This window comes from Lynx canadensis, chromosome C1 (genome assembly GCF_007474595.2).
Source record: "Lynx canadensis isolate LIC74 chromosome C1, mLynCan4.pri.v2, whole genome shotgun sequence".
NCBI classification, from domain to species: domain Eukaryota; kingdom Metazoa; phylum Chordata; class Mammalia; order Carnivora; family Felidae; genus Lynx; species Lynx canadensis.
Genome location: NC_044310.1, coordinates 212,025,176 through 212,050,344, shown reverse-complemented (window position 1 = coordinate 212,050,344; position 25,169 = coordinate 212,025,176). Strand labels below are relative to the sequence as shown.

At 44.0% G+C, this 25,169-nt stretch overlaps 1 protein-coding gene across 7 annotated transcripts; it reads right to left on the bottom strand.

Annotated features, from left to right (window-relative positions):
- Positions 1 to 1,281: 1,281 nt before the first annotated feature.
- On the bottom strand, positions 1,282 to 23,594 carry LOC115521092 (probable G-protein coupled receptor 148). 7 transcript variants are annotated; one of them, XM_030326058.1, is made up of 3 exons: positions 23,476 to 23,594; positions 13,856 to 14,004; positions 1,282 to 2,907 (listed from the first exon to the last, which is right to left on the bottom strand). In XM_030326058.1, exons 2-3 carry the CDS (start codon positions 13,981 to 13,983, stop codon positions 1,971 to 1,973), a joined length of 1,065 nt encoding a protein of 354 aa, XP_030181918.1. In that variant the 5' UTR covers positions 13,984 to 14,004; positions 23,476 to 23,594; the 3' UTR covers positions 1,282 to 1,970. The 7 variants fall into 7 exon arrangements, with proteins under 7 accessions (XP_030181918.1, XP_030181919.1, XP_030181921.1 ...); XM_030326059.1 differs by lacking the exon at positions 23,476 to 23,594 and adding an exon at positions 16,142 to 16,902; XM_030326061.1 differs by lacking the exons at positions 13,856 to 14,004; positions 23,476 to 23,594 and adding exons at positions 10,299 to 10,364; positions 10,505 to 10,999.
- Positions 23,595 to 25,169: the final 1,575 nt, after the last annotated feature.

Sequence of the window (25,169 nt, the reverse complement as noted above, 5' to 3'; positions counted from 1 at the left end):
TTATTAGGTGCCCCTAAATATGGGCATACTGACATATTGACATTATGGTTTGCATTGTGCCAGGAGCATAATAGTTGCTCAATAGTGAGCAACTATTTTGCTTCTGTTGTTATCACCTGTAAATAAAACTAAATGTCATAACGGTGGATCCCGTGGAAGCACTCTTTCAGTTCTCGGTCCACCCCCATTTGGGGACAACTTCCTGTACTGTAACTTCCTGTTCCTGTGAAACTAGGAACTACATTTCCCAGACTTCTTTACTCTTAGGGTCTGGAGGCCAGATGGGTTCCACCAGTTAGAGACAATCACTTGAGATTTGAAAGAGGGAAGGAGGTGGAGGCCATCTGCCAGCTGCTCTTTCTTTTGGAAATTCACTATATTAAGGGGAGGTCTCGGGTGGGGGCGGGGGGCAGTGGTGGAAGCAGCTGCTTGATCTCCAGATCCCGGCTGCAATGGTTTTCTCTTGACGCCAACAAGTGGTGGCTCCTGATTTCCCCTCCCCCAGTCCTGCCAGAGACTTTGTAAGCATCTAATTCCTGTATTAAATCCCATCCTACAGTGATGATTCCTGTTTCCACAACTGAATCCTGACTTGCTTAGAAGTGGATGTTTCATCTAAAGAAATCTCATATGTAAACTCCTGTGAAAGACTTTGTTTTGTGCTGCTGCCTCAAAATGGCTTAGGTTCAAGTCATGAGTTAATTGCCATGTTTAAAGCAGCTCAATGTTCTTCTCGATGCCGATGCCAATGCCGTTCCCTTTGAGAACTGTTAACATTATACAATTAAAGTGTTCTGGGATCTTGAACGGTTAACTCCAAATATCACATTGAAAGGCAGAGTATAGTTTTGTAATGATTATAACCCATCCGTTATCTTTCTTTATACTTTATTTGGTTGAAAGGAAAATGGTCCCTGAAATAATTTTGCCTCCTAATAGCCATTCTTCCTTCCTGTCTTAGTATCAAGAACCCCAATGTTTAGCCAGGGACTCTACTACCCAACTAAAATTCATTCCCATTCTCTCTTAAAGCCAGGCATAGGCATATGAGTAAATTTTGGCCAGTTAGATAGAAGAAAAAGTATTTTGTGTAACTTCTAAAAAGTGTCTGTAGAAGGAGGGTATGGGGCGCCTGGGTGGCTCAGTCGGTTGTACTTCCAATTTTGGCACGGATCACGATCTCACGGTTCATGGGTTCGAGCCCTGCGTCAGGCTCTGTGCTGAAGCTCAACCTGGAGGCTGTTTCAGATTCTGTGTCTCCATCTCTCTCTGCCCCTCCCCTGCTCTCTCTCTCTCTCTCTCTCTGTCTCAAAAACAAATAAACATTGAAAATTTTTTTTTAAAAAAAAAGAGAGTATAGACCTTCCTTTGCCCCTTACTCCTTCCTGTTGGCTGGAGCATGAACATGATGACAGGAACATTAACAGCCATTTTGGGCCATGAGGTAGCATAATAAGCATGTCAGAGTAGAACAGAATGAACCTGTTGCTTGCAGAGCTGTGATATAAGACTGCATTGTCTACCTCCAGATTTCTTTTACATCAGAAAAAAAAATCTCAAACTTTACAAAATCACTGTTATTTGGTTTCTGCTTTGTTACTACATGCAGCGAAGCCTATCCCTAATTGAGGAACAGCCAAACTTCTCTTCCTATCAACCATGGACTATTTCTCCATTTCTAAAAACAAGTGCGTTCTCAAAAGCTGCCTGACTACTGAAACACAGTAGGGCATGCCGCCAAAAATGTTGATCTGGGTTTAGAATTAAAGATATAAAACGATTTCCGTGAGGCCAGTTCAGCGCACACAGCAACGAAGTTTGCAAGCCAGATGAATAGCTCTGACTTACTCCTATCGCTTCCAGAATCAAACCAAGGCACCAATTTTAGGTTGCGTAAAAGGCAAGTCCTCAAGCCTGGCTGATGGTCCGCTAGGGCTAGAGTCATTGATTCCAAGTGGCTGAGTTCCAGATTAAACTGGCTCTCTGTCGTTCATAATGTGACCACACCACAGCTGACAGCACATCCAGTGGTATAATCCGCTTTGCAGCTCTCTGTTCCAGAGCCCATAGATCAGGGGGTTAAGACACTGTGCAAATGCAAAGACTCCAAAAAGTACCAGGTTTAAAGCAAAGAAAAACACCCCACACATCTTTCCCAAACCTATGAATATCAGGATTGGTATTACATGCAAACTCATCTGCACTAAATGAATAAGGACTGTTTTTTTTGCTTTGATATTTGATCTATTAAAATGGCCAGCCCGTTTGCCTTCTCGGTAGATCAGAAAGTAACTTGTAAGAATGATGGACAGAAGAAAGAAAAGGAAAACCATGCCAACGGCTCTGGCAGGAGGGCCATTCAAGATCACAGGGCACAGGGGTTCAGATTTAAAAACAGCAACTCGAGGGGGGTTAGCGCTTTCTATGAGGAATAAGCAAACATTCTTGAATATAATGATTATCCAAGACGCAGCCAAGATCCTGTACTTAACCGAATCTACAAAGGACAGAGATTTCAAAGGCCAGCAAACAGCCAGGTAAGTGTTGACCGCCATCAAGGCCAGCGTAAAGAGGATCCCTTCTCCAACACTTAGCTGGACCCCAAATACCACCCAGCACACCAGCACGGGGCTGTTGGCCAGCAGAGCCCGCATCCCTTGGAAAACCACCCCGAGGCCACAGTAGGAGGAGATGCATAGCAGATGATGGCACAGGAGGATGTGTCGGACCTCTTTCCTCAGCTTCGAATTCTGTAACACTATTGTGATGATGACGACGGTGACGAATGTGGCAAAGAAGAAGGCCACCACATACACAGAGGCCTTCACTGTTGCTTCCAGCCTCAGCCAATCCGATATGTTGCAGTGGTCAGAAGACAAGTTCATGATCTTCAGGGCAACTTGGCTCCTGAGGGATTAAAGCACCAGAAAGAGTGAATCACAAAGCATCTTGGGTGGTTTTCCAACTCTGTGACCTTGTAAATCTCAAGGAACACATTGCACGTTTTTTGGTACAGAGGATGAAAATTTTAGATGTATGGACATGAACCAAAGAAACTAGAGAAATCAGAGGCGGCTGGGTGGCTCAGTTGGTTGAGCGTCCTACTTTGGCTCAGGTCATGACCTTGCGGTCCGTGAGTTCAAGCCCCGCATCTGTGCTGACAGCTCGGAGCCTGGAGCCTGCTTCAGATTCTGTATCTTTACCTCGCTCTCTGCCCCTCCCTCACTCATCCTCTGTCTCTCTCTGTCTCAGAAATAAATAAACATTTTTAAAAATTAAAAAAAAAAAAAAGAAACTAGAGAAATCATTTGGGGGTCTTCTCTTTATCTCAGGAGAGGGGCACATACTCAAACCATCCAAAAGGAAGGTCTGAAAGGTGGACTCTCAGTACTCAGCAAATTGCTCAAAATCAGGTCAAGGTTCCACCCTCTGTGCATCCTTTTCCATCTTTGATTGTGAGAACTTTTTCAACTTGGAGCCACAAAGCACAACAGTGTAAAACTCAGTTGATTAATCACCAAGCACTTGTTAACAGCACATGCAAAGGTCTGGGGAATGCATTAGGGCAAGAGCTGTAAAGGATGTGAGGAAGCTATTGATGCAGAGGCTGGAATTCATTTGGGTCCATAAGACATGACAAAGATATTAACAAAAATGATAGCAATCATCGGTGACATTTACCCAGTACTTTCTAGGGATCAAAACTGTTTTTAGAGCATATTGTTCTAACCCTGGGGTATGGTTTATGTTCCACCGAGTGGTTTTATTATGCACTTTTTTGCAAATGGGGAAACGGACTTAAGGAGGCTAACTAACCTACTCAGGGCCATATAGTTATTGGGGAGAGGGGCCACGATTTGAATTTCAGAGTACAACGCCAGCACCCATTCTCTCAACCACTACAAGGAAGTTCATGTCAAATGCAAGGTCACTTTAAAAAAAAGGCGGGGGGAGGCTGGGGGAGAAGGGCACCTGGGCGGCTCAGTGGGTTAAATGTCAGACTCTTTATTTTAGCTCAGGTCCTGATCTCGTGGTGAGATCAAGCCCCACATCAGGCTCTGCATTGACAGCACAGAGCCTGCTTGGGATTCTCTCTCTCCCTCTCTCTCTACCCCTCCCCCAGTTGCCTGAGCCCTCTCTCTCTCTCTCTCTCTCTCAAAATAAATAAATAAACTTCAAAAGAAATCCAACGTCAAATGCATGTTCCGAGTTCTTCTTGGGTCAATGTCATGTGACCAACCCAACTGGACCCCATTTGTAGAAATACCATTTCTGTGGTTCAGCTGGAAGACCATCCATCCAGGAAGGTGCTGGGACCTTAGGATTATTGAGGAACTGTGGCCACTGAAATGATAAGATGTGTGTAATAGCCTCATGGAATCTTCTCAAGCCTGCACAGCAGTGAACAGCCCACTGTGCCACAGCCTGGGGAACCCCCAAATTTCTGGATCTCTGTCTCTGAAAGTCTATGGCAGAGATGCCAACTGTTGCCTCCCCGCTACTAGCTTTCCTTACTTCCCCACCACCTCAGTGTTTTGTGGAACTAGGGATAGCTATCTGACGCAGGGAGAATTATTCTGGAGACGGTGCTGAATCCACTGGTGTCTGCCTCTTAAACATCCAACTGCAAAGTCCTCACAGAGAATGTGGCCCAAGTATGATGTCATGTCATTGGCCTGCCAGTAATGGTGGAATGTGGGTGAGTGAAGAAAGTGACAGTGAGGGGCAAGAGGAGAGCAGAGGGAACGACAAGGTCCCTGAGAGTCTACAAAGGCCCTCGCAAGACAAAGAGAACAGCATGGGCTCCCGGATTTCTTTTCTTTAAATGTTTATTTCTTTATTGTTGAGAGAGAAAGTGGGGGAGGGGAAGAGAGAGAGGAAGACTGAGGATCCAAAGAAGACTCCAAGCTCTGAGCTGACAGCAGAGAGCCCGACGTGGGGCTTGAACTCCAAGCAATGAACTCCAAGCTCATGACCGGAGCCAAAGTTGGACGTTTAACTAAGCCACCCAGGTGCCCCTGGGTTCCTGAATTTCTGATTCCATTGAGGTTGCTCTGCATTTTCTGTCCTCGGGTCCTAAAAATATAACACACCCCTCTATTATTTGAGCTAGCTTAAATGGGTTTCCATTCCCTTATATAAGCCCCTCGCGTGGTAAGTATATAAAGTAGACTTTAAAGAGGCACAGTATATTACATTGATTTCCTAAAGGGCACGTCGCCGTGGAGACAGCTACCGCAAGCTGCTGAGAATCTAAGATGCCATGGCTCCTTATGCAATCCCTGCCAAAGGCACCATTTTCCCTCGCATATTGCGTTGTCACCCTTTGTGGAGAATTTCCCCTGCTGGGATGGATTTTTGTGCCATTGCCGTGTGGCCAAACTCCAGGCATTTATTTCTCTACTCCCCGGCTCTCCAGAGAGGAATAGAAATTGTAATGGTCAGGGGAGCCTGAGTGGCTCAGTCGGTTGAGCACTGGACTTTGGCTCAGGTCATGATCTCGCAGTTTGTGAGTTCAAGCCCCACATCAGGCTCTGTGTTGACAGCTCAGAGCCCGGGGCCTGCTTCAGATTCTGTGTGTGTGTCTCTCTCTGGTTCTCCCCCGTTCATGCTTGCGCTCTCTCTCTCAAAAATAAATAAACATTAAAAAAATGTCTTAATACAAAGAAATTGAAATGGTCATTGTCATTGTCAAACTCATCATCAAGCTTTCTTTTAGCTACAGCTTTTTCGGTCAAAATCTTACACCAGAACCCTTCAACAATCGATAGAAAAATGCATATCTGCCCGCATTAAATGCCTCCTCATTGCTCTCTCCCAGAGCACATTCCTGTAACTGTCCTCAGGGCACCACCACGGACACCGAAGGCTCCAGTGGAGATGGGGCAAAGTTAGAACACTCTACCCCACCAGGCGGAATCACAAGAACTGGGCTTTAAACCTAGGTCTGCTGCCAATGAGGAGTGGGGTTTTGGACACTAAAGTCGCTTCCCTTCTCTGGTCCTTCGTTCCTGACATCACAGCTGCATAGGATTGCAAACTCCACATCCTTTCTCTCTGTCCACAAGGTCATCTTCACTCATTTCCACAGCAGCCAGCTCTTATCTGGGACTTTTCCTTATTTTTGAGACAAGATTGGCCCTGTCCTCGATGCAGAATGTCCTCATCTGATTCCCCATGGCTGAGCCTTGAATAGAATCACCAGCTCTCTAGGACAGGTCTAGACCCCTCCCAGGATCTAAAACCCAGCCTCTGAGTCCCAGTATTAGGGGGGTCAGTCCTGCCAGGCTCTTCTATGGTCCGTCTGGGCCTCCCAACAATGCCCACTCCTGGGCTCATTGTTGCCGGGTTTGACCTAGCTAATGGGCTATGCACCCACCCCCCCTTTATTCAATCTTGCTCTCACCCCTCATTCTGCCCAGAATCCTCATCTTCTCTGTAGCTTCCCTGTTGGATTCCTCATTTCTGCTCACCAGGACTACCTTGCACCTGCATTGCCCCCCATCGGCCCCTGCACACCTGTCTAGTTCATCTGATAGCACCTCCCCAATAGCAACGGGCGGGGCTTGGCCTAGCTGTGTTCTAAGACTTGAAACCCTACACAGAGCCTGAGTGACTCTCATTGTACTTCCTTTGGAAAAAAAATTGTACAACCTCCTTTTTTCCACCTGAATGACTGTAGCTGCAGCTATAATAAACCCCTCTCCCTCCAGATCTGATACGGTTTCAGGGAACTGTTTACTATTGAGAGCAAGGAAGAACTAGCTTCTGTAGTTTTCCAATACGTTTAACACTCTGATCGACACGGCACGATGTCACATCATTATACTCCACAATCTTCCTTGTGCGTCGAAACATACAATGAATATCCAATACAATGGAAAACAGTGAGGTTACAGGTGGTAAAACACAGGTGCTGACATACAGAAGCTTCTCACCCAGGGGAAGAGGCAGAATACAATATAACTGGGTAGTCATAACCAGAAACATCATGTGTCGTTTCACTCATTTGCCAAATGAGTAAGAAGGTTGGGTGTCTCTTGCGGGGGCGGGGCGGGGAGGGGAGCAGGGGGACGTTGTTCAGAATAGAAGGGGTCACAGAGGCAGTGAGAGAAAGCTCATTGGAAGAGGTGAGACTTGAATCCAGCCTTTCCAGGTTGAAAACTAGAGCAAAGCAGGGGCAAAGGTGGATAGAGACGAGGAGAAGTGCAGATTGTAGCCAACAGAAAGCAGCAAAAGCCAAGGTGGGAACCATGAGCAGATTGAATTTGGTGGAGTGGAGGCTTATTCAGAGAACAAAGTCCAGGACCAACCAGTTTTCGAGGGCCTCGATACCTTTCCGAAGGTTAAACTTCACTTCGTAGGCAATGAGGAGACTTACATGATCAGAATTAGAAGTAGCACATGCCACAGGCTAAGAGGCAACATGGGATGCCCACCCGTGCTTGCATAGTGGTGTCTTATAGGAGCTCTGACGAGCAGGAGCCCGGCAAAGGACAAATGTGCACAGTGAAGACGCTGCTATGACAGCAGGTGGCTTAAAACTCTTTTTATAGACAGGAACGTTGCAAATCTGCAAAATCAACGAGGGCAAGTTTTATTGCCTTTCATTTATTTATGAGAGCTCAGAAAGATGAGTAATTTATTCAGGATCATGCAGCCAGACAGACGCTCCCAGTCTCCAAGTTCATATTCCCTCGCAGAGGTATATTTGCATATCAAGAGCTCATGGCAACAAATAAATCCTCATCTATACGCACGACCTCCACTTATGGATAATTCCTAGAGCGTGTTTCTTCCGAAATCGTAAAATGGGAATACCTGTTTTCTTCTGGCCCCAAATGTTCCTTTGGCTTCAGCTCTGAAAGACAACCCTGGAGGCTAACAAATTTCAGCAGAGAGTTACATTCTGGCCACAACTGCCCCGCAAAAAACAGGCACCACCACTCCCTGCCAAAATCCTGTGGGAAGCAGACACCTGCGTGGGCACCTAAGAACGTCAGGGAAGCAGCTGGTCTCATCCTAAGAACGCTGCTTGGGGCAACCCCCTGAGGACGACGTGCTGCCCTCGGTGAGAGACGGAATATACCAACGGATAAGGCCGACCCATATTTAAAAATCAAACTCTGATCCACAACCCGCAGCCACCTGCCAGGAAACCAAGCCGTCCTCCACAGTCACCAGCCCAGGGGGGGCAACCTGCTGTCTCTTGTGACGGTCCAGCCAGCCAATCAACAGCCTCCGTAACAACTGGCCCCAAATGGCCAGGACTCGATTAATCACTGACAGCGTCCCTGATTTTTGTCCCTGCTTCCAACTTAGGACCAACCAGAGAGAGCCACGTACGTCCTCCCGAACAGTCACATAGACACCCACTTCTAGTTAGCCCACCTCCAGGTTCTCCAGGCCCCAGGCTCCCATCTGGGCAGGCCCATAAGCCTCCCCATGTTCCCCGTAGGCTCCCCTCTACTCCTCTGCCTGCCTTTGAGGCTCTGCTGCGAGGCAGCGACGGTGGCTGTCCCCCTCGCTCTAGCAAATTCTGAGTGGATGGCCTCGGTCTTTCTCATTTGGTTGGTCTTTGTTCATCTTTGTATCGGCAGGAAAAGATGGTGGCAGTGCCTCCACAACAGCACGTGTACGTGAAGCCATTTCTCCAGGGAGCTAATGAACTTGGGGCAGCACATTTGTCCTCTCTGTTTTGTGCCCCCATCCTCGTCAGCAGCAGGGTCAAGGGAGACAGATTCCTCCCACGGAGGGCCACTGCCTGCCTTGTCCTCATCACGAGCGCTGGGGCACTCCCCGCTACGGGATCTCCCCCTTCCCCTCACCTCTGCAGGAGCCAAGGTGGGACAATACTTGGTAGGTTCAGAGGACCCAAGATGAGCATTCCTCAACAGACACCCCGCTTCTGAAGAAAACCAAGGGAGCATCGGATGTGTGCTAACGTGGGGGAAGGGCCTGTAAGGGAGATAAGGAACGGGTAACGACACAAACTGGAACAGTGGCTAACTCGCGATGATTACTCACTACGAGACCGCTCTGGTGAGAGATGCCTCCTTCCATCAGCACACCAGCCCAGGAAGGTGGCACAATTATTATTTGCATTTTTCGGAAGAGAAAGCTGAGAGATAGAGGCAGGAGGGAACTCAGCCAGGGTTAATTAGCTGGTGACAGGGACACTGGAGCTTGGAGCAGGCAGTCCCCCCTGCAGGTGTGATCTCTAAGCCACTGGGCCAGGCGATCCCCCCCCCCGACCCCGCTCCCCACGTCAGGGAAAGACTCCACATACATAAAAGTTGTGAGGGGCTCCACACACCTCTCAGGGAGTTGCCGATTAATGGTGAAATCTGGCTTCAAACCCAACTCTCCTGATTTCTGAGACGACATTTTGTTAATGTCATTTGTTAAGGTTTTTCCTAACGGTACTGGTGCGGGTGGGTTGAATTCTTTTGTAAAAAGAGAAAAAAAGAAAACTTAGCAGGTGTTGTGATCCAAATTGTGTCCCGCTCAAGTTCATATGTCGAAGCCCTAACCTCCAGAACCTCCAGTATCTGCATCTGGAGACTGGGTCTTTAAAGAGGGAATTACGTTAGAATGAGGGCGGGAGGGTGGGCTGTGATTTCATCTGATTGGTGCCCTTGTGTCCCTGTAAGAAAAGGAGATTAGGGGACTGGGTGGCTCAGTAGGTTGAGCATCCATCTGACTTCGGTTCAGGTCATGATCTCGAGGTCCGTGGGTTCGAGTCCCGCATCGGGCTCACCGCTGTCAGCACAGAGCCTGCTTCGGATCCTCTGTCCCCCTCTCTGTGCCCCTCCCCTACTTGCGCTCTCCCCCAAAATAAATCAAGTTAGAAAAAAAAGAAAAGAAAAGAAAAGGAGATTAGGAAACCCAGAGAGCGTCCAGATGCGTGTGCACAGAGAAAAGACCTTGTAAAGAGGCGTCAAGAAGACAGTCATCTGTAATCCAAGGAGAGAGACCTCAGAGAAAATCAACCCTGCCAGCACCTGGATCTTGGACTCCCAGCCTCCAAAACTGTGAGAAATTAAGTCTCTGTTGTTTAAGTCACCCCGTCTGCGGTATTTTGTCTTGGCAGCCCGAATAGACTGATTCCACGGGGCAGAGCAGCTCCCGGCTCCCACCTTATTTCCAGGTAGTTGAGAAGGTCTTCCCACGGGTCTCTCCAGACTCTCCCCACCCCCAGAACCTATGCCGTCTAAGAGGGAGGAGGGCTGTTCCTTCCTGGGCCTCGCGGTCAGTCAGGCAGTGGATGCCAAGGTTAGGGCCAGTATCTGACTTACCACCTGCAGAAAGGACTCATCAGCTGAGAACAGACTTCAGGAATGATTTCATGTGCTCTGTAGCTGCTGGCAGAAGGCCAATAAGATGAAGTGGATACTTCCAGAATAGCTCTTAGAACCCTCCCCGGATGATCAGAACGTCTCCTCTCCCACGATAGACACGCCCTCCCCACGTTAAACGTTTAGTCTTCCCCTTGTGGCCTTACTTCTCTGGTATTTTAAGAATACCACTCCAGTCTGGGAAGCTTTGGTGATCTCCACTGTTATTCTCCTCAAAGCTGGCAGGAAGGAAGGGAGGAGACCGGTGTCTACTCAGCACCAGTCACTCGGCGTCAAGGACAAGCACTTAGTAAATATTAGCTATGACTGTTAATCATCTGAGAACAGCTCTGGAGGTGACGTGGGAACTGGATGAAATCACAAAGCCTCTGAAGGTGTATCCTGTGACCTCTGAAGGCAGAGAAATCACACGTTTTTCTGAGTGCTTTTCTAGGCAGTTAACTTTTTAACTTTGAACTTGCCTTTTCACATATAAAGGGAAATTCTCTAGCTTCCCTCCCCAGTTTTGTTCTGGCCACAATTTTGATGCACAGATATTCTTTGAAGTACTCACAGGATTCATTAATCCAGAGACCTGCCACCTGGTTTTAATCGAAACTTGGCCTTTTCTAAACTATTTAATGCGTAAAAACACATCTTGCAAAACAACGTGCACACACATGTTTACTTGAGATTTTTGAAACACCAGGCTGCTCACAAACAAGGGTAGGGTGAAAAAAATTCCCCCAAACCTGGAATATAAATAAATATTAAATAATGAAGTATTGAAAAGAAGGTAGCTCGTAAGAATGGTGACAAAGCACTTTTCATTTTATAACCTAAATAATAGTAAGCGTGTGATCTAACATTACAGTCACCGCGATAACAAAAAGGACACAATTTAAGGACACATTTCGCCGTCCCATATATATCTGCAGATAGAAATAGACATAGGAGCCATTCTAGGATTTCAGAAAAGGATTGTGCATTACTAACTCTAAGAAGACCACATGTAATGACATTTTCCGTGAATCTTAATGTAAACTTAAGTAATGAGTTTATACAAAATTATGGTCCACTGGCTAAAAGCAGAGCCATTCAATTCTGCTTGGAAGGAGCCCTCTGCATTGGCAGGGGACTAACCAAGAACAAAAGTGGCAGTCCCAGCCGACAGACATCTATTCTATCAGTTGGTGAATTCCAGCTATAGGTATCATCCACCTTTCGAAAGGTTGTGTTTCACTGCTTTGCTTTTGAGAAAGATCTACGTCAGTTCCTGTTTTTACTAACTGCAAGAAATAAAGAGGATTTTTGTTTTTACAAAAAAAGAAAAACGGCAAAAAGCCACCATAGCATCCCGCGTGTGTTTTGCAGGGAGCCACGATAGAGGCAGCACGCGTCCCGAGCAGCGAGAGCGGCCCCACCACCTGCTTCCCCGGAACCGTGCTCAGCATCTCGTCTTCAGGCTGCCAGAGTTTTGAGCTGTGTCTATGAGTTTTACCTCGATTTATTTTGTGTATCCATTAGCAAGATGTGTCCTGTGGTACCAGAAAAGTCTACGAGAGGTAATTTGGGGGGTCTGGGAACGCTTACAAGTTTCTCCATATAAATTAATGGTAATTGCTTCTTCGCTTGATGTCGTTCTGGTTTCCGAAAGGTTTCATAGGAACACTGGGCTTTCAGGTAGCAGGGTGAACCCGTCTATGTGGGCCCACCAACACGGATCTAATCGGTGGAGACAGCACAGTAAAACACGCCAGGTGTCTGACACCATGGAGCTTCCGTGGTCCTGAGCCCCTGCCGGTAACCGGGCAGGCAGTAAGCAGACGGTATTTTTCTCCCTTCCTCCCTATCTCTCCAGATGCCAAAGGTCAGTATGATGTCTATAAACCACAAAAAGCAAACAGTAATCTGTATGTTGCTAAGCATGTGATTCACTGCTGATACCATTTCCCAGACTCTGAGAGGATTTTGTCTTCGGTCTGTTGGTTTGTCTCTATCGAGTTGCATCTAGTTTTGAAACCCACTGAAGCTATTTTACTGGTGGATTATTGAAATTACCAAGCTATTCAAGAATTAATTACCTGCGTATCACTTCAACATTATTAAAGCTTACAGATCAACAACAGCTGCCAAGATAGTGAATTCTGTGTTCTGCTGGTAGGCAATACTCCACACCACAGCCAATGGGTTTGCTTCGTTGCACAAAGAGTTGGCCCATCCCAAGCATCAGGGACATACCCTTTCTGCCTCAACAGACCACACCTGGCTTTAGCCATAAAGCAGATGTTTTCTTGGTACGATCTCGGCAAAGCTGGAATCAGCAGATTCCGTGAAGCAATTTGGCTTTCTCTCTCTGACTCAGCATTGGGGATTGCTGTAAACTTTCTGTCAGGTTTAATCCCATTTCCCCCAACTAAGCTCCAATTGTATTATAGCTATTCTTACTACCCTTTTTTACATGCTATGATTTGTTTCACTGATGAAAAGAACTCCCTTAGTTTTGAAATCCACATATAATATACATTACTTGTCAAATTCTCTTACCTGTATTAGGTATCTTTGAGTAAAATATATATTATGCTTGATTATATATGTCATACAAAGTCGACTCTCTAGACCTGAAAACTATGATTTAAATAATTGAAAGTAAAACCTGTGGAATGCCTTAACCATGGCCTTCTCTGAAAACTTTTACTTAGCACATAGTTATTAACTTTATCTTTTACTTAATTATTATATAATTGATTTCTCTCCGTTTTCAGAAGCGTATATATTTACAGAGTTTCTTTGGCAGGGATATAAGCCCACGGGTCACAGTGAAATCTATTACCATATGAATGGACTCACATTTTTCCGTATTAAAGTCCACTTATACCAAGTTATTAATGCTCTTGCTTATTTTCACTAGCATTTATATTTGCCTTTTAGGAGTGGCATAGAATTTTGAATCATATTTATAGAGCAAATGGCTATTTCAATATTTATCCTTGAGATAATCTTAAAATATGACCACTATATTGATCTGTTTATTTAATAGACTTATTCCCAAATAAAGAAATATCATTGTTATCAGTGTTATTTTGCAAACATGATCTGTAATTATATTTTGTATTTTTCAACAGGAATTACATTCTAAGTTATTGGTGACAAAGAAAACTATTAATGTCAAAAACCCCAGCTATGTTATCATTCAACCACTTTTGAATGATCAAAAAAATTTATAATCTGAATTTTAAAATTCACACCCATGTCCCATTTTCTCCACTTATATGTTCACTCACTCATTCATTCATTCAATAAACATGTATTGTGTACCCATCTTGTAACAGGCACTGTGCTAAATGCTGAGCTTGCAGAGAAGAATGAGATATGGTCTTTGTCCTCAAGAGATTTACTTCACGAGTTTGGAAGTAAGAGCAGGTATGCACACTGGTGTAGTGTTTGAGAGAGATGGCAAAAACATAGGTCAATTTCACACATTTTGAATTGGAGAAAACTTACGAAAAACCACAAACCTTTGGTTAGACAGATGTGTGTTTTTCTTCTCCTTTTCCCGAGAAGAGGATCTGGGGAAGGTATTCTTTTTCTTGCATGAAAAACCAGGGCAGGAAATGATGAGATGAATCCCAGACGGTAGAGACATGGGGCTAGCAGGAGGAACTCACTGGAAAGAGCAAGAATACCAGAAAGTTTAGTAAGGCTGACGGAAGAAGACAGAATAAAGAAGCCCTCTAGAAAACCACAACTGGGCAAAAAAGGCTGGCACTGTGGATAGGAAATGGGGACCAATGATAAAGGCTAACTTGTAAATGATGCACGCGGAAGGCAAACGGCCATGAAATAATCGAATTTAAGGAAAGGTGTGTTTGAGAGGTATAGATAGCTAGGCCTACATACTGGCCAACTTCTGGTTTTGACCCAAATGACTTTCAAAGCCAACAGAATGCAGACATATAATGAAGCTGCCCCCTCAAAGAATAATGACCAGTCACCACAGGGATTCTCAGTGTGCAAGACAACTGGATGGATCCAGGCGACAACACAAGCGCAGGATGCAAGGCCTCCTGGGAGATGAGGGTGGGCTTTAGATAGGAGACCAACGGCTGATGTACATCTCCCAGCGGTGTGTACCCCACAAATGTACATCTGTGTCATTCTGGCCTTGAGATTTGCTCCCATACTCCGAGAACCTTCCCAAAGAACTATAAATTTCCTGCCTTCTTTTTCACCACCTCCTTGGCCACTTAAACCATCCACATCCATGAACTCAGCCTCCCACAAACTGAAAGCAGATATGGAACCCTTGGCTGTAGCAAAGTCCACGAATCAGGCTTATATCATGAGTCTCTGGTTATCGCCAATTTCACCTAACCTGAGCACCTAACCCGTTTCAGACTTTCAGCCTACCCTGATCTTAAATGTGTGGTTGCCATTTAGTCTATGTTTTGACTTCCTAAATGTCTGGTCTCAAAACATCGAATATTATTTCTGGACGATCCAGGACTGGAGCCGCATGAGGACATTTGCTGTTTCAGAGTGGTCAGAGTAGTACCATGCAAATCCCCACCTGACCCCAAAGGAAATGTGACCTGGTCAAGTGCACTAATGAGAGGAAGTGCAGTCTCCAGACAGAGGACCATAGGTGATAAAAGGGATGAGCCAAAAGTGAGTGGGGACCAGTTTGGGGACTTTAGTTTGTGTGAGCAAAGAAGTAAGAATCCATATAACCAAAGAGGGATGCGCTGTCTCTAGACGGTATTAATGCATGCTATTTTAAGACTTAGAGATGGTTTGCTTGTGAGGGTAAGGTGCCTCTTTGTACCACATCAGGAGGTGACTAGTTTGATCCTGGAAATGTAATCTATGGAAACCATTCAGTGTATTTGTAGGTTCAACAGAAAGGTATTGAAATAGCAGCTGAAAATAGAAGGATGTTTGTTCCCTTGGAAGCAATGAAAAGCAAAGAGTAAGAAGTTAATAATGCATCACCATTGAAAAAGCAAAGGGGTCCCGAGTAATGCAATATCCTGATCTACTTAATAAGCATATCCCATAAGCTGAGAGATACTCATGAGGTTGCCACAGTGTTATTATTTTATTCTGCTATGAGCTAGACTACTCTGAAGTATCTATAGTTAGTTAAATGGAAAAATAAGGCAGGATCCCTGCATTTGTGGAGCCCGCAATCTTTTAGGGAAGATAGATGAGCAAGCAAATAGTTTCGATTCTGTAATTTAAGTGCTTAATTCCAAGTGCCATGGAAACCAGACGAGGGAGTCTAATCTTCCTAAAAGAGTCAAGGAAAACTTCTCATGGGACAGTGACTCTAAAAAATAAGAAACATTCATCCATACAGCTAGCCAGCCTCTTAGTACTCAACAGCCAGTTGAGTACCTTCAACTGTTCTAGATGAGGTGGATGCAAATTTGAAGAAGACAGACAAGGTCCTTCCCTGAGTGAAATTTACATTCTGGTGGAGGTTAGATGACATCACTAGGAGAAACACAGAATGGCGCCTTAAGACCCTCCAATATCCACTTTCGGGCCTCATTTCTTCACCCACAGGTATTCTCCTACTGAGACCAGGGTGCCTCGACCACTCAAACTGGAGCATTTCCATCCTATGGGCTTAGTTCTCATCATGAAACCAAAATGTCAGTGTATTGCTTATCATCACAATGGGATAATTCCAGAAGGGCATGTGCAGATAAAATCAAGTTTCCGAAAATGCAGAGCTGAGGGTCAATGCCAAGCAGAAATAAAAGCGAGAAACGAGATGCCCAGACATGAGAACGCCTCACCTTACATTACGAGTGGAAGTCTTTCCTGCCAGTGGGAAACTGAGTTCTCTTCTCCAGGAAAAAAGTATGCGGAAGAGTAGCAGGAGTTTCTCCACGAATCCTGAGAAGAACCCCCAATACCCAGCATCTAACAGAAGTGAGTCAAGGGAAGTGCCTCACTTCACATTCTCCCAGGCTTCTGAGCCTCAGACCCAGAGCCCCTTCCCTGGGACGACAGCCAGTTTCACACTGTGATTCCCGAGAGCTGCGAGAGCTGCGGGCTCTCAGAGGAAGCGGGGACTTTTTGTGCTAGCCACTTCTTGAAAGAACACCCTGCTCCTTCTGTCCAAGGAAGAAGTAGAGGAACCTGAGGCCAGTGCTTCCCCTTCCGCACCTCTTCTGGAGTTGGGACCCACTTCATGGTGTTTCAAGCTGACAAGTGAAAATGTCTCTAGAGAGAGCTAAAAAGTTTCGTCACCCCACCACGAGGGAAAGATGCAAGCCCCTGGAACCAATGGTTTTAGGCCAGGCTAGCCTTCAAAAATCTCATGGTACAGCTATAGAAATGACCACAGTTTCATACAGAGGCAAGAGAAAGGCAGTCAGAAGCTTCTCCAAGGCACAGTTGGTGCCGTTCTGAAAATTCAGATTTCCTGTTTGCCAACATGTCTGCTTTAAGTCTCTCAATCTGTTAATTACATCGCAAGTGTTATACACCAACTTTTTCTCGTATTTATAGCCTTCGTTTCTTTTTAAACTTTTTCAAGTAATATGTTTGTTGTAAAAAATGTAAAATTAGCAAAAAAAAAAAAAGAAAAAATGTAAAATAACAGGCATAAATAAGAGAAATGAAAATCCCCCATAATTCCACTTGAAGATAACTGCCGTTGGTATACATCCTTCCGGGCTGTTTCCTGCGGTGAGGGTGAGCTTTTCAACATCCATTCCACTTCACACGATTGTAGAATATCCGTGCAGATTTGTTGGGATTTACCCCATGTCTACCTCCATTATAGAGACTGATCTGGCTAAACTAAATTACAATAATCTTATGCTCTTGCCAACAGTGTTTGTTTTAGGAACCACTACCCAATCCAGACCTAAGCCAATCAATACAAAGCATTCCTCTGGAAATGCCACACAGTCAAGGTGGTCCAGTCAGAAGGAAGCGTAGGGCTCCCGCCAGAGACCTGGGGAGAAACACTCCCTTCTCTGCGGTTGGACAACCGGAAGCTGTTGGAGGCCAGCTTGCCTCCGTGACACAAACCAACTTTCAGCCGAAGCAGGCGCTACAGAAGGCAAAAAAGAGATATAAAAAGAAATTGGGTTTTTAAGGAGCTTTCTGAGCTGCTAAATTCAGCTGACATTAAAATCTATCTTACTTCTGGAGTGTCTACTTATATGAACAAATAAATTTGCTGGTTGAAGTGAGTTTAAAGTGAATTTTCTATTGCTTATGAGTTGCATCCTAAATGACTCATGTAGATACTTTTATTAAAATGGGGCCATCTTGTACACATTGTTTATGCTTTCCTGCCTACAAATACATAATAACCATCTCTCCTTTTTTAAGATAAATATACTTTTACAAAATTGTTAATTTCGTCAGAGTAGTCCATTATATGGACAGACATTAAATTACTTCTCCAATTCCCTTTTGAGGGGCATTTTACATTGTTTCTGGATTTTTCTATATTTTGTAAACAATTCTGTGTTGAGTTTTCTAAATATTAGAGAACATACGTTTTCCTTAGGACGCATTTCTACTGTAGAATGTCTGAGTCAAAGTATGTACTTTTTCAAGGGTTTTGATTCATATTGCCAAAAAGCCCTCCCAAAGATTTATTTCAATTATATTCCAAGCAACAGACCACAAGAATGCTCAAAAAGCCTCTCTTCCTCCTCCCAGCCAGGAACTCGTATATAAAGTTTCAACACATATAAAGTTTCAACACATATAAAGGAACTCATATATAAAGTTTCGACACATATAAAGTTTCAACACAAGTAGTCCCTATAGATGTGTTAAGTGGTGCATACCCTTTGTCGCTTAATTTGCACTTAAAAAATCATATAGCATGCTTATAATGTTTATTTTTCATATATCTATTTGCTTGTTGTATTTCTCTTTTTCTAAATTGCCACTGGCATCCTTTGCCCATTTTTTTTTTATAAATTTTTTTTTCAACGTTTTTTTATTTATTTTTGGGACAGAGAGAGACAGAGCATGAACGGGGGACGGGCAGAGAGAGAGGGAGACACAGAATCGGAAACAGGCTCCAGGCTCTGAGCCATCAGCCCAGAGCCCGACGCGGGGCTCGAACCCACGGACCGCAAGATCGTGACCTGAGCCGAAGTCGGACGCTTAACCGACTGCGCCACCCAGGCGCCCCCCTTTGCCCATTTTTAATTGAAGCACTGACTTCTTACAGATTTGCAACACTTGTTAATATGTAAGATTATTACGCACCTGCGTATTATACATGTTGCGAATCATTTTCACGGCACGCCGCCACGTGCCCTTTAATTTGCACACAGTATTTTTCACCGTTCTGAAGTTTTGAATTTTAATTAAGTCGATCAGTCTTTTCATTTTACTTTTTTCCTGCCCTTTCTGTGTCATTCTCTAACCAGAGAAGTCACAGCAGCAACAAACCAATGCTCGGGACGCCCAAGACTGAGCCGAAGGGAGGCAGCCTGGAGTTGTCTGGACCCTTCCAGCCCTGACTGCTTCTCCCCGGCCTCCCCTGCAGTGAGATGTGGTTTGTGATTAAACGATAGCCAGTGGGATGAGAGCGGTTATATGCAACTTCCTGGTTGTGCTCTTTAAAGGGAAATGCCTTCCCCTGGATTTTCACTCCCTCCTTGGGTGGGAGTGAAGAAATGGTGGTAATCTTGTAGGTGAGCAAGATACCTGGGGATGACAGCACAAGCCAGAAGGACCCTGTGTCACTGACACTGTGACAAGTCCATACCTCCTAGACTGATTATAACTGGACTCTTTCATGAGCAAGAAATAAACTTCTCTCCTGTGAGAGCCACTGTTATTTTGGGGCTTTATTATGGATTCAAACCTGTATCCTAACTTAAAGAGTAACATATGACGCCATTCTACACGCACACACACATCCCAGCACGCACACACACACCAGCATAAAAGAAGATAAAGAAAATTATTAATGGTAATTAATTCAGGGAATGGGATTGCAGGAGTTTGGGAGGAAATAATGAACATTTCTTTCAATATTGACTTTAGTTTTTTAGTCCAGGTAGCTCTGACTCATGCACTCATGTTATCCAACATGGTGAAACACTTTTTTTTTTTTTTACTAGCCCCTTCACTTAAAGTCACAGCCCTAGACTTTACGGGTGGAAGAAAAGTGTACTGGAGGCAACAGAACAACCATCACAACAGGTGGAAGAGTGTAATTTTAACAACACTGGCTGTGTCGTCCACGCTGAGTGTGTACTTTATAACTACCATCGACCAGCATTCAATGGCATCAGTATATTTCTTTTCAGATAAACATTTTTATCTTTTTTTAAAGGTTGCCAGAAAATTATTGCAGGACTCTCTACTGGATTGTGAGCTATAATATATAACGTGTATCTCAATATGTTTTTCCCATAAAAGGAAAAATATTTAGAATAATTTCAATACACCTAAGGCAAAAGTTCTTCTGTTTTTTAAAAAGCCCTTGCAAATTTAAATATTCATTCACCTGTGCCTCTAAATATCCAAATAAGTTATGTTTTTAACATATACTGATATATGTCCCTTTCACTCATAGAAAAAGATCCAGAAGGATGCACAACACACTGACAATAATGGTTATTTTCCAGAAAGGGTATTGGGTTAGCTTGGGGGAAAGGGAAGGCTGGAGGAAAACTTTGACTTTTTATATTAATCAGGTGTGTATGGTTTGTATCTTTACAATGAGACTAAATTCATATATTGAATTCGTAAATTTAAAAAAAGCAACATGCAGGGGACCCTGGGTGGCTCAGTCAGTTAAGCATCTGACTTTGGCTCAGGTCATGATCTCACGGCTCGGGAGTTCGAGCCCCACATCGGGCTCTGTGTTGACAGCTGGGAGCCTGGAGCCTGCTTTGGATTGGGTCTCTCTCTCTCTCTCTCTGCCCCTCCCCCACTCGCACTCTGTCTCTGTCTTTCAAAAATAAGTAAACATTAAAAAAATTGTTAATACATAAAAATAAAAATAAATAAAAAACAATGTGCACATTTTAAATAAACAGTGGGAACATAAACTAAAAATATTTTTAAGTGGAAAATCTATAGCCTGTGATTTTTCAGGAATGTGTTGCAGCTGATAAGACTAGACATGTTAGATAAGATGATTCCTGCTACACATAACAGAAAACCCCAACTCTTATGGACTTGAGCTGTCATGCAAATCTTTTTCTCCTAGGCTCCAAGGTTGATTATTTCCCTGGCTTCGCGCAATCATCAAGGTCTAGGGCCTCTCTGTCTTTTCGATTTGTCATCTTCTGCAGGCTGACTGTTTGCCCTCGTTCTGATTCCCCTCACAGATGACCGCAACAATTCCTGCTGTCATATCTAGACATTACAACATGCAGAGAAAGAAAAGGGCCTCTCTTCCGGAGTCTTCTTAGGACAGAAATATCTTTCCCAGAACTCTTCCTCCAACCTATTGGCCAGAACTGAGTCACAAGCCCATTCCTGAACCAACCTTGGCAAGAAGAGGGGAACGGTCACTTTGGACTTAGACTAATTGTCAGTCATGAGCAATAAACATATAGGAACTGAGCAAAACAATGAGACTTTCTAAACATTATCTCTTCAAAGAGATACGCATAAATCAGAAAACTCAATATTGTTAAATTGTCAGTTCTCTCCAAATTGATCTTGACATTCAATGCAAAACCCTAGGAGGCTTTAAAAAAAAAAAAAAAGAAATTAACAAGCTGATTCTAAAATTTGTACATAAAAACAAAGGACCTAGAATACATAAAACAACTTGGATAAAGAAGAACAAAGTTGGAGGAATAACACAACCTAATTTTAAGATTTACCATAAGAGCTACAATAACTAAGACACTGTGATATTGGTATATGGAGAGACCCATACCAATGATAGTGTGTGGAAAAAGATGTCATGGTAAATCAACAGTCAATGGAGAATATTTTCAACAAATAGTGCTAAAACAATTATATATTTTTTCATTTATATTTATATATTTTTAAAGATGAACCTTGATGTGTACTTTGAATCATATACAAAATTCAACTTGAATGGATCATAGACCCGAATGTAAAACCAACAACTATACAGCTTTTAGGGAAAAAAAAACAAAATAGGAGAAAAATCTTTACAACCTCAGGTCAGGCAAATATTGATTCTATAGGACACAAAAAGCTCAAACCGTCAAATGAAAAGTGTATAATTTTTTCCATATTCAAAACTCCCACCTTTGGACTCATAACTTAATAATGAAAAGACAGATAACACAGTTTTTTAAAGAGCCCAGTATTTGAATAGACATGTCTCCAAAGAAGACATACAAACTGCCAAGAAGACATGAAAAGATGCTTATCATCACTAGGCATTAGGGAAAGATAGATTAAAGCCACAATGAAGTACCACTTCATACCCACTAGGAGAGCTAAAATCAAAAGGAAAGACAAAAACCAGTGCTGGAGATGATGTGGAGAAACTGGAACCCTCGTACACTGTCGGTGGGAATGTAAATGAAGCAGCTACTTTGGAAAACAATTGGCAATGTCTCAAAAGGCAAACATAGAATTACCATATGTCCCACCAATTTCATACCAGCTAGATACCCTCAAAATGAAAACGTACATCCACACAAAAACATGTACACAAATGTTCAGAACAACGTTGTGCATAATAGCCAAAAAGTGAAAACAACCCAAGCGTCCATCAACTGATAAGTAGATAAACAAAGTGGGGTTTACCCATAGAGTGGAATATTATTCAACCACGAAAAAGGAGTGATACGTGCTCCAACAGACATGAATCTCGAATACATTATGTTAAGTAAAAGAAACAAGAAACAAACAAAAAACCCCGCATATTATATGATTCCATTTACATGAAATGTCCAGAACAGGCACATCTATAGAGACATAAATTAGATGAGTGGCTACCAGGGTCTAGGGGGAGGAGAGAATGAGATGTAACTGCTAATGGTTATGGAGTTTCTTTGCAGGGAGAAGAAAATGATCTGGAATTGGACAGTGTTAGTGGTTGCACAACTTTGGAAAACAGTTTGGCAGTTTCTTCAAAAGTTTCTACGGTTACCATGTGACCCAGGCTTTCTACTCCTACGTATTTACCCAAGAGAAATGACTACATACGTTCATACAAAAACCTGTGCACAAATGTTCATAGCATAATTATGCATAATAGCCAAAAAGTGGAAACAATCCAAATGCCCATTAACTGGTGAACAAACAAATCTTGGTATGTTGATACCGAGAATACTATTCAGCAATAGAAAGGAATTGTTAAGCTATACTCACACACACTGACACACACAATATGGGTAAACCCCAGAAGAAACCAAACCCAAAAAGATACCAAATGCATAATTCCATTTACAACATATTCTGGAAAAGCCAAAACTGTAGAGACAGAAATCAGATCAATGGTTGCCAAGAGTTAGGGATGGAGAAAGGGATGACTACAGAGAGGCAGAAGGGAAGTTTTTTGGTTTTTTTTGTTTTTAATTTTTTTTCTTTAACATTTATTTATTTTTGAGACAGAGAGAGACAGAGCATGAACGGGGAGGGTCAGAGAGAGGGAGACACAGAATCTGAAACAGGCTCCAGGCTCTGAGCAGTCAGCACAGAGCCCGACGCGGGGCTCGAACTCACATACCGCGAGATCGTGACCTGAGCCGAAGTCGGACGCTTCACCGACTGAGCCACCCAGGCGCCCCGGGAAGTTTTTGTTTTGATGGAATTGTTCTAAGTCTTGAATGATACAACGGCAAACATTTGTTAAGACTCAAAGAACTATAGGATTCAAAGGGTGATTTTTTTTTTTTTGCTCTATGTAAATTATACCCCAATAAATCCAATTAAAAAAAGTAAACTACATTACCTTAATCCACCTCCTCTCTCCAAAACAAAAACAAAAACCTATATTGAAACTTGAATAGACAAGTTTAAATTTAAATTTAAATTTGAATTTATTTAAATGTCGGAGATTCTTGTAAAGAGGAAGAAAAGCCAAGTGCATTTACTTCCTCAAAAGCATGCATCCTCCATTTTCCAAAACACAGTTAAACACCTGGGAATACCCACACGTCGCCAGCTTCGTAAAAACTTTTAGCAATCGACTACTTACTTTTCTGAGAAAGAAATCAGCTCGGCCAAGACTGTCTGTCCCTGTTCCTCCAACCTGGTCACACTTGTTTTCAGCTGGCAGCCGGCTGCTGGTTAGGAGGATGTTTCGTTTCGAGCGTTTTCACTTCCTCCAGAAGGAGGTTACTGTGGGCAACAGTGGATAAAATCGAGAGTGATAAAATTGGATCCAATCTGCTCACACGAGAGGTGTGGCGGGTAGAACCCATGCTCTGCCCACGTCCCCTCGGATCTCTTTTCCGTTTCCCCTAGTTGTATGCTTTCCCTCCCAGAAGCCAGCATCCGCTTCTCTCTGTTGGAGGACCACCCTCAGGCTGCCCAGATCCACCCCCCTGCCGCATTTGGTAAACCAGTAATCCCGGGAAGAATTCACCCTCATGGCAGCAGTCCCTAACTAGTGACTTCGGCAGATAGTCTATCTAAGCCCCTTTGTACCCGATGAAGACAAGTCCAAGGTATATTTTACACCTTCTCATACTTTTACGCTGGTATGAAGTGGCTGGGAATTGAGTTCAAATGTAGGTTCTGAGAGGCGCCTGGGTGGCTCAGTTGGTTGAGCGTCGGATTCTTCATTTCAGCTCGGGTCATGATCTCATGGTTTTGAGATAGAGCCCTGTGTCCAGCTCATGCTGGGTGTGGAGCCTGCTTAAGATTCTCTGTCTCAGGGCACCTGGGTGGCTCAGTCGGTTGAGCGTCCGACTTCATCTCAGATCATGATCTCATGGTTCATGAGTCTGAGCCCCGCGTCGGGCCCTGTGCTGACAGCTCGGAGCCTGGAACCTGCTTCGGATTCTGTGTCTCCCTCTCTCTCTGCCCCTCTCCCGCTCACACTCTGTCTCGTTCTCTGTCCCTCAAAAATAAATATTAAAGTTTTTTTTAAAAAAAGATTCTCTCTCTCTCTCTCTCTCTCTCTCTACCACTCGTGCGCACTCTCTCTCTCTCTCTCAAAACAAAACACGAAAACAAACAAACGAAACAAATGCAGGTTCTGATGCAGGAGGTCTTTGAGGCTCCGGTTCCAACAAGCTCCCGGGTGACGAACAGCTTCCACCCACAGATCACTTTAAGCAGCAAGGGTCTCCTGTCAGAGCTCCCTATAGAATCTAGCCAAAAACAATAGGCATCTACAGTTTTTTTGGTGTATGACAGCAAGAGGAAATACCCCAGGGACAAAATGTGGATAAGACGGGTAAGACGTGGATCCAGAGGCAGGCTATTGAAGGGCTCGTCTCCAGAATTTCCAGAAGCACACCAGGATGTAGGACTTCAGCTGACATGCCTGTAATAGACGTGTGTTTGTGGGCTGAAAGGCAGAAGAAATTTCTGCCCACCTGACCACTCAGAGGCAGCGAGCTGTGTCCTGTCTTTGACATGGAGAAGGGGCCATGCGCAAGGGAAATCGGGAGCCATGAGCACACACAGTGAGGTTGTGAAGGATACAGCTGCGCCTGACAGCAGGGGAGCCGAGGTGGGTTTTAGACCATTTCAAGAAGGTTTTAAAAAGGGAAAAAAAATGATTGTTGACATTAAGACTAGTACGCTTTTAGCTCTGTCGAAAGATTGCTCTGTTAGACCATGTCACAGAGCATGTAAGGGCTGTTCATCAATCTAGCCCATATGACAGCTCAGGAAGCAATTACCTGATAAAGTATCAAGGTTATGAGGCTGGAAAATGTC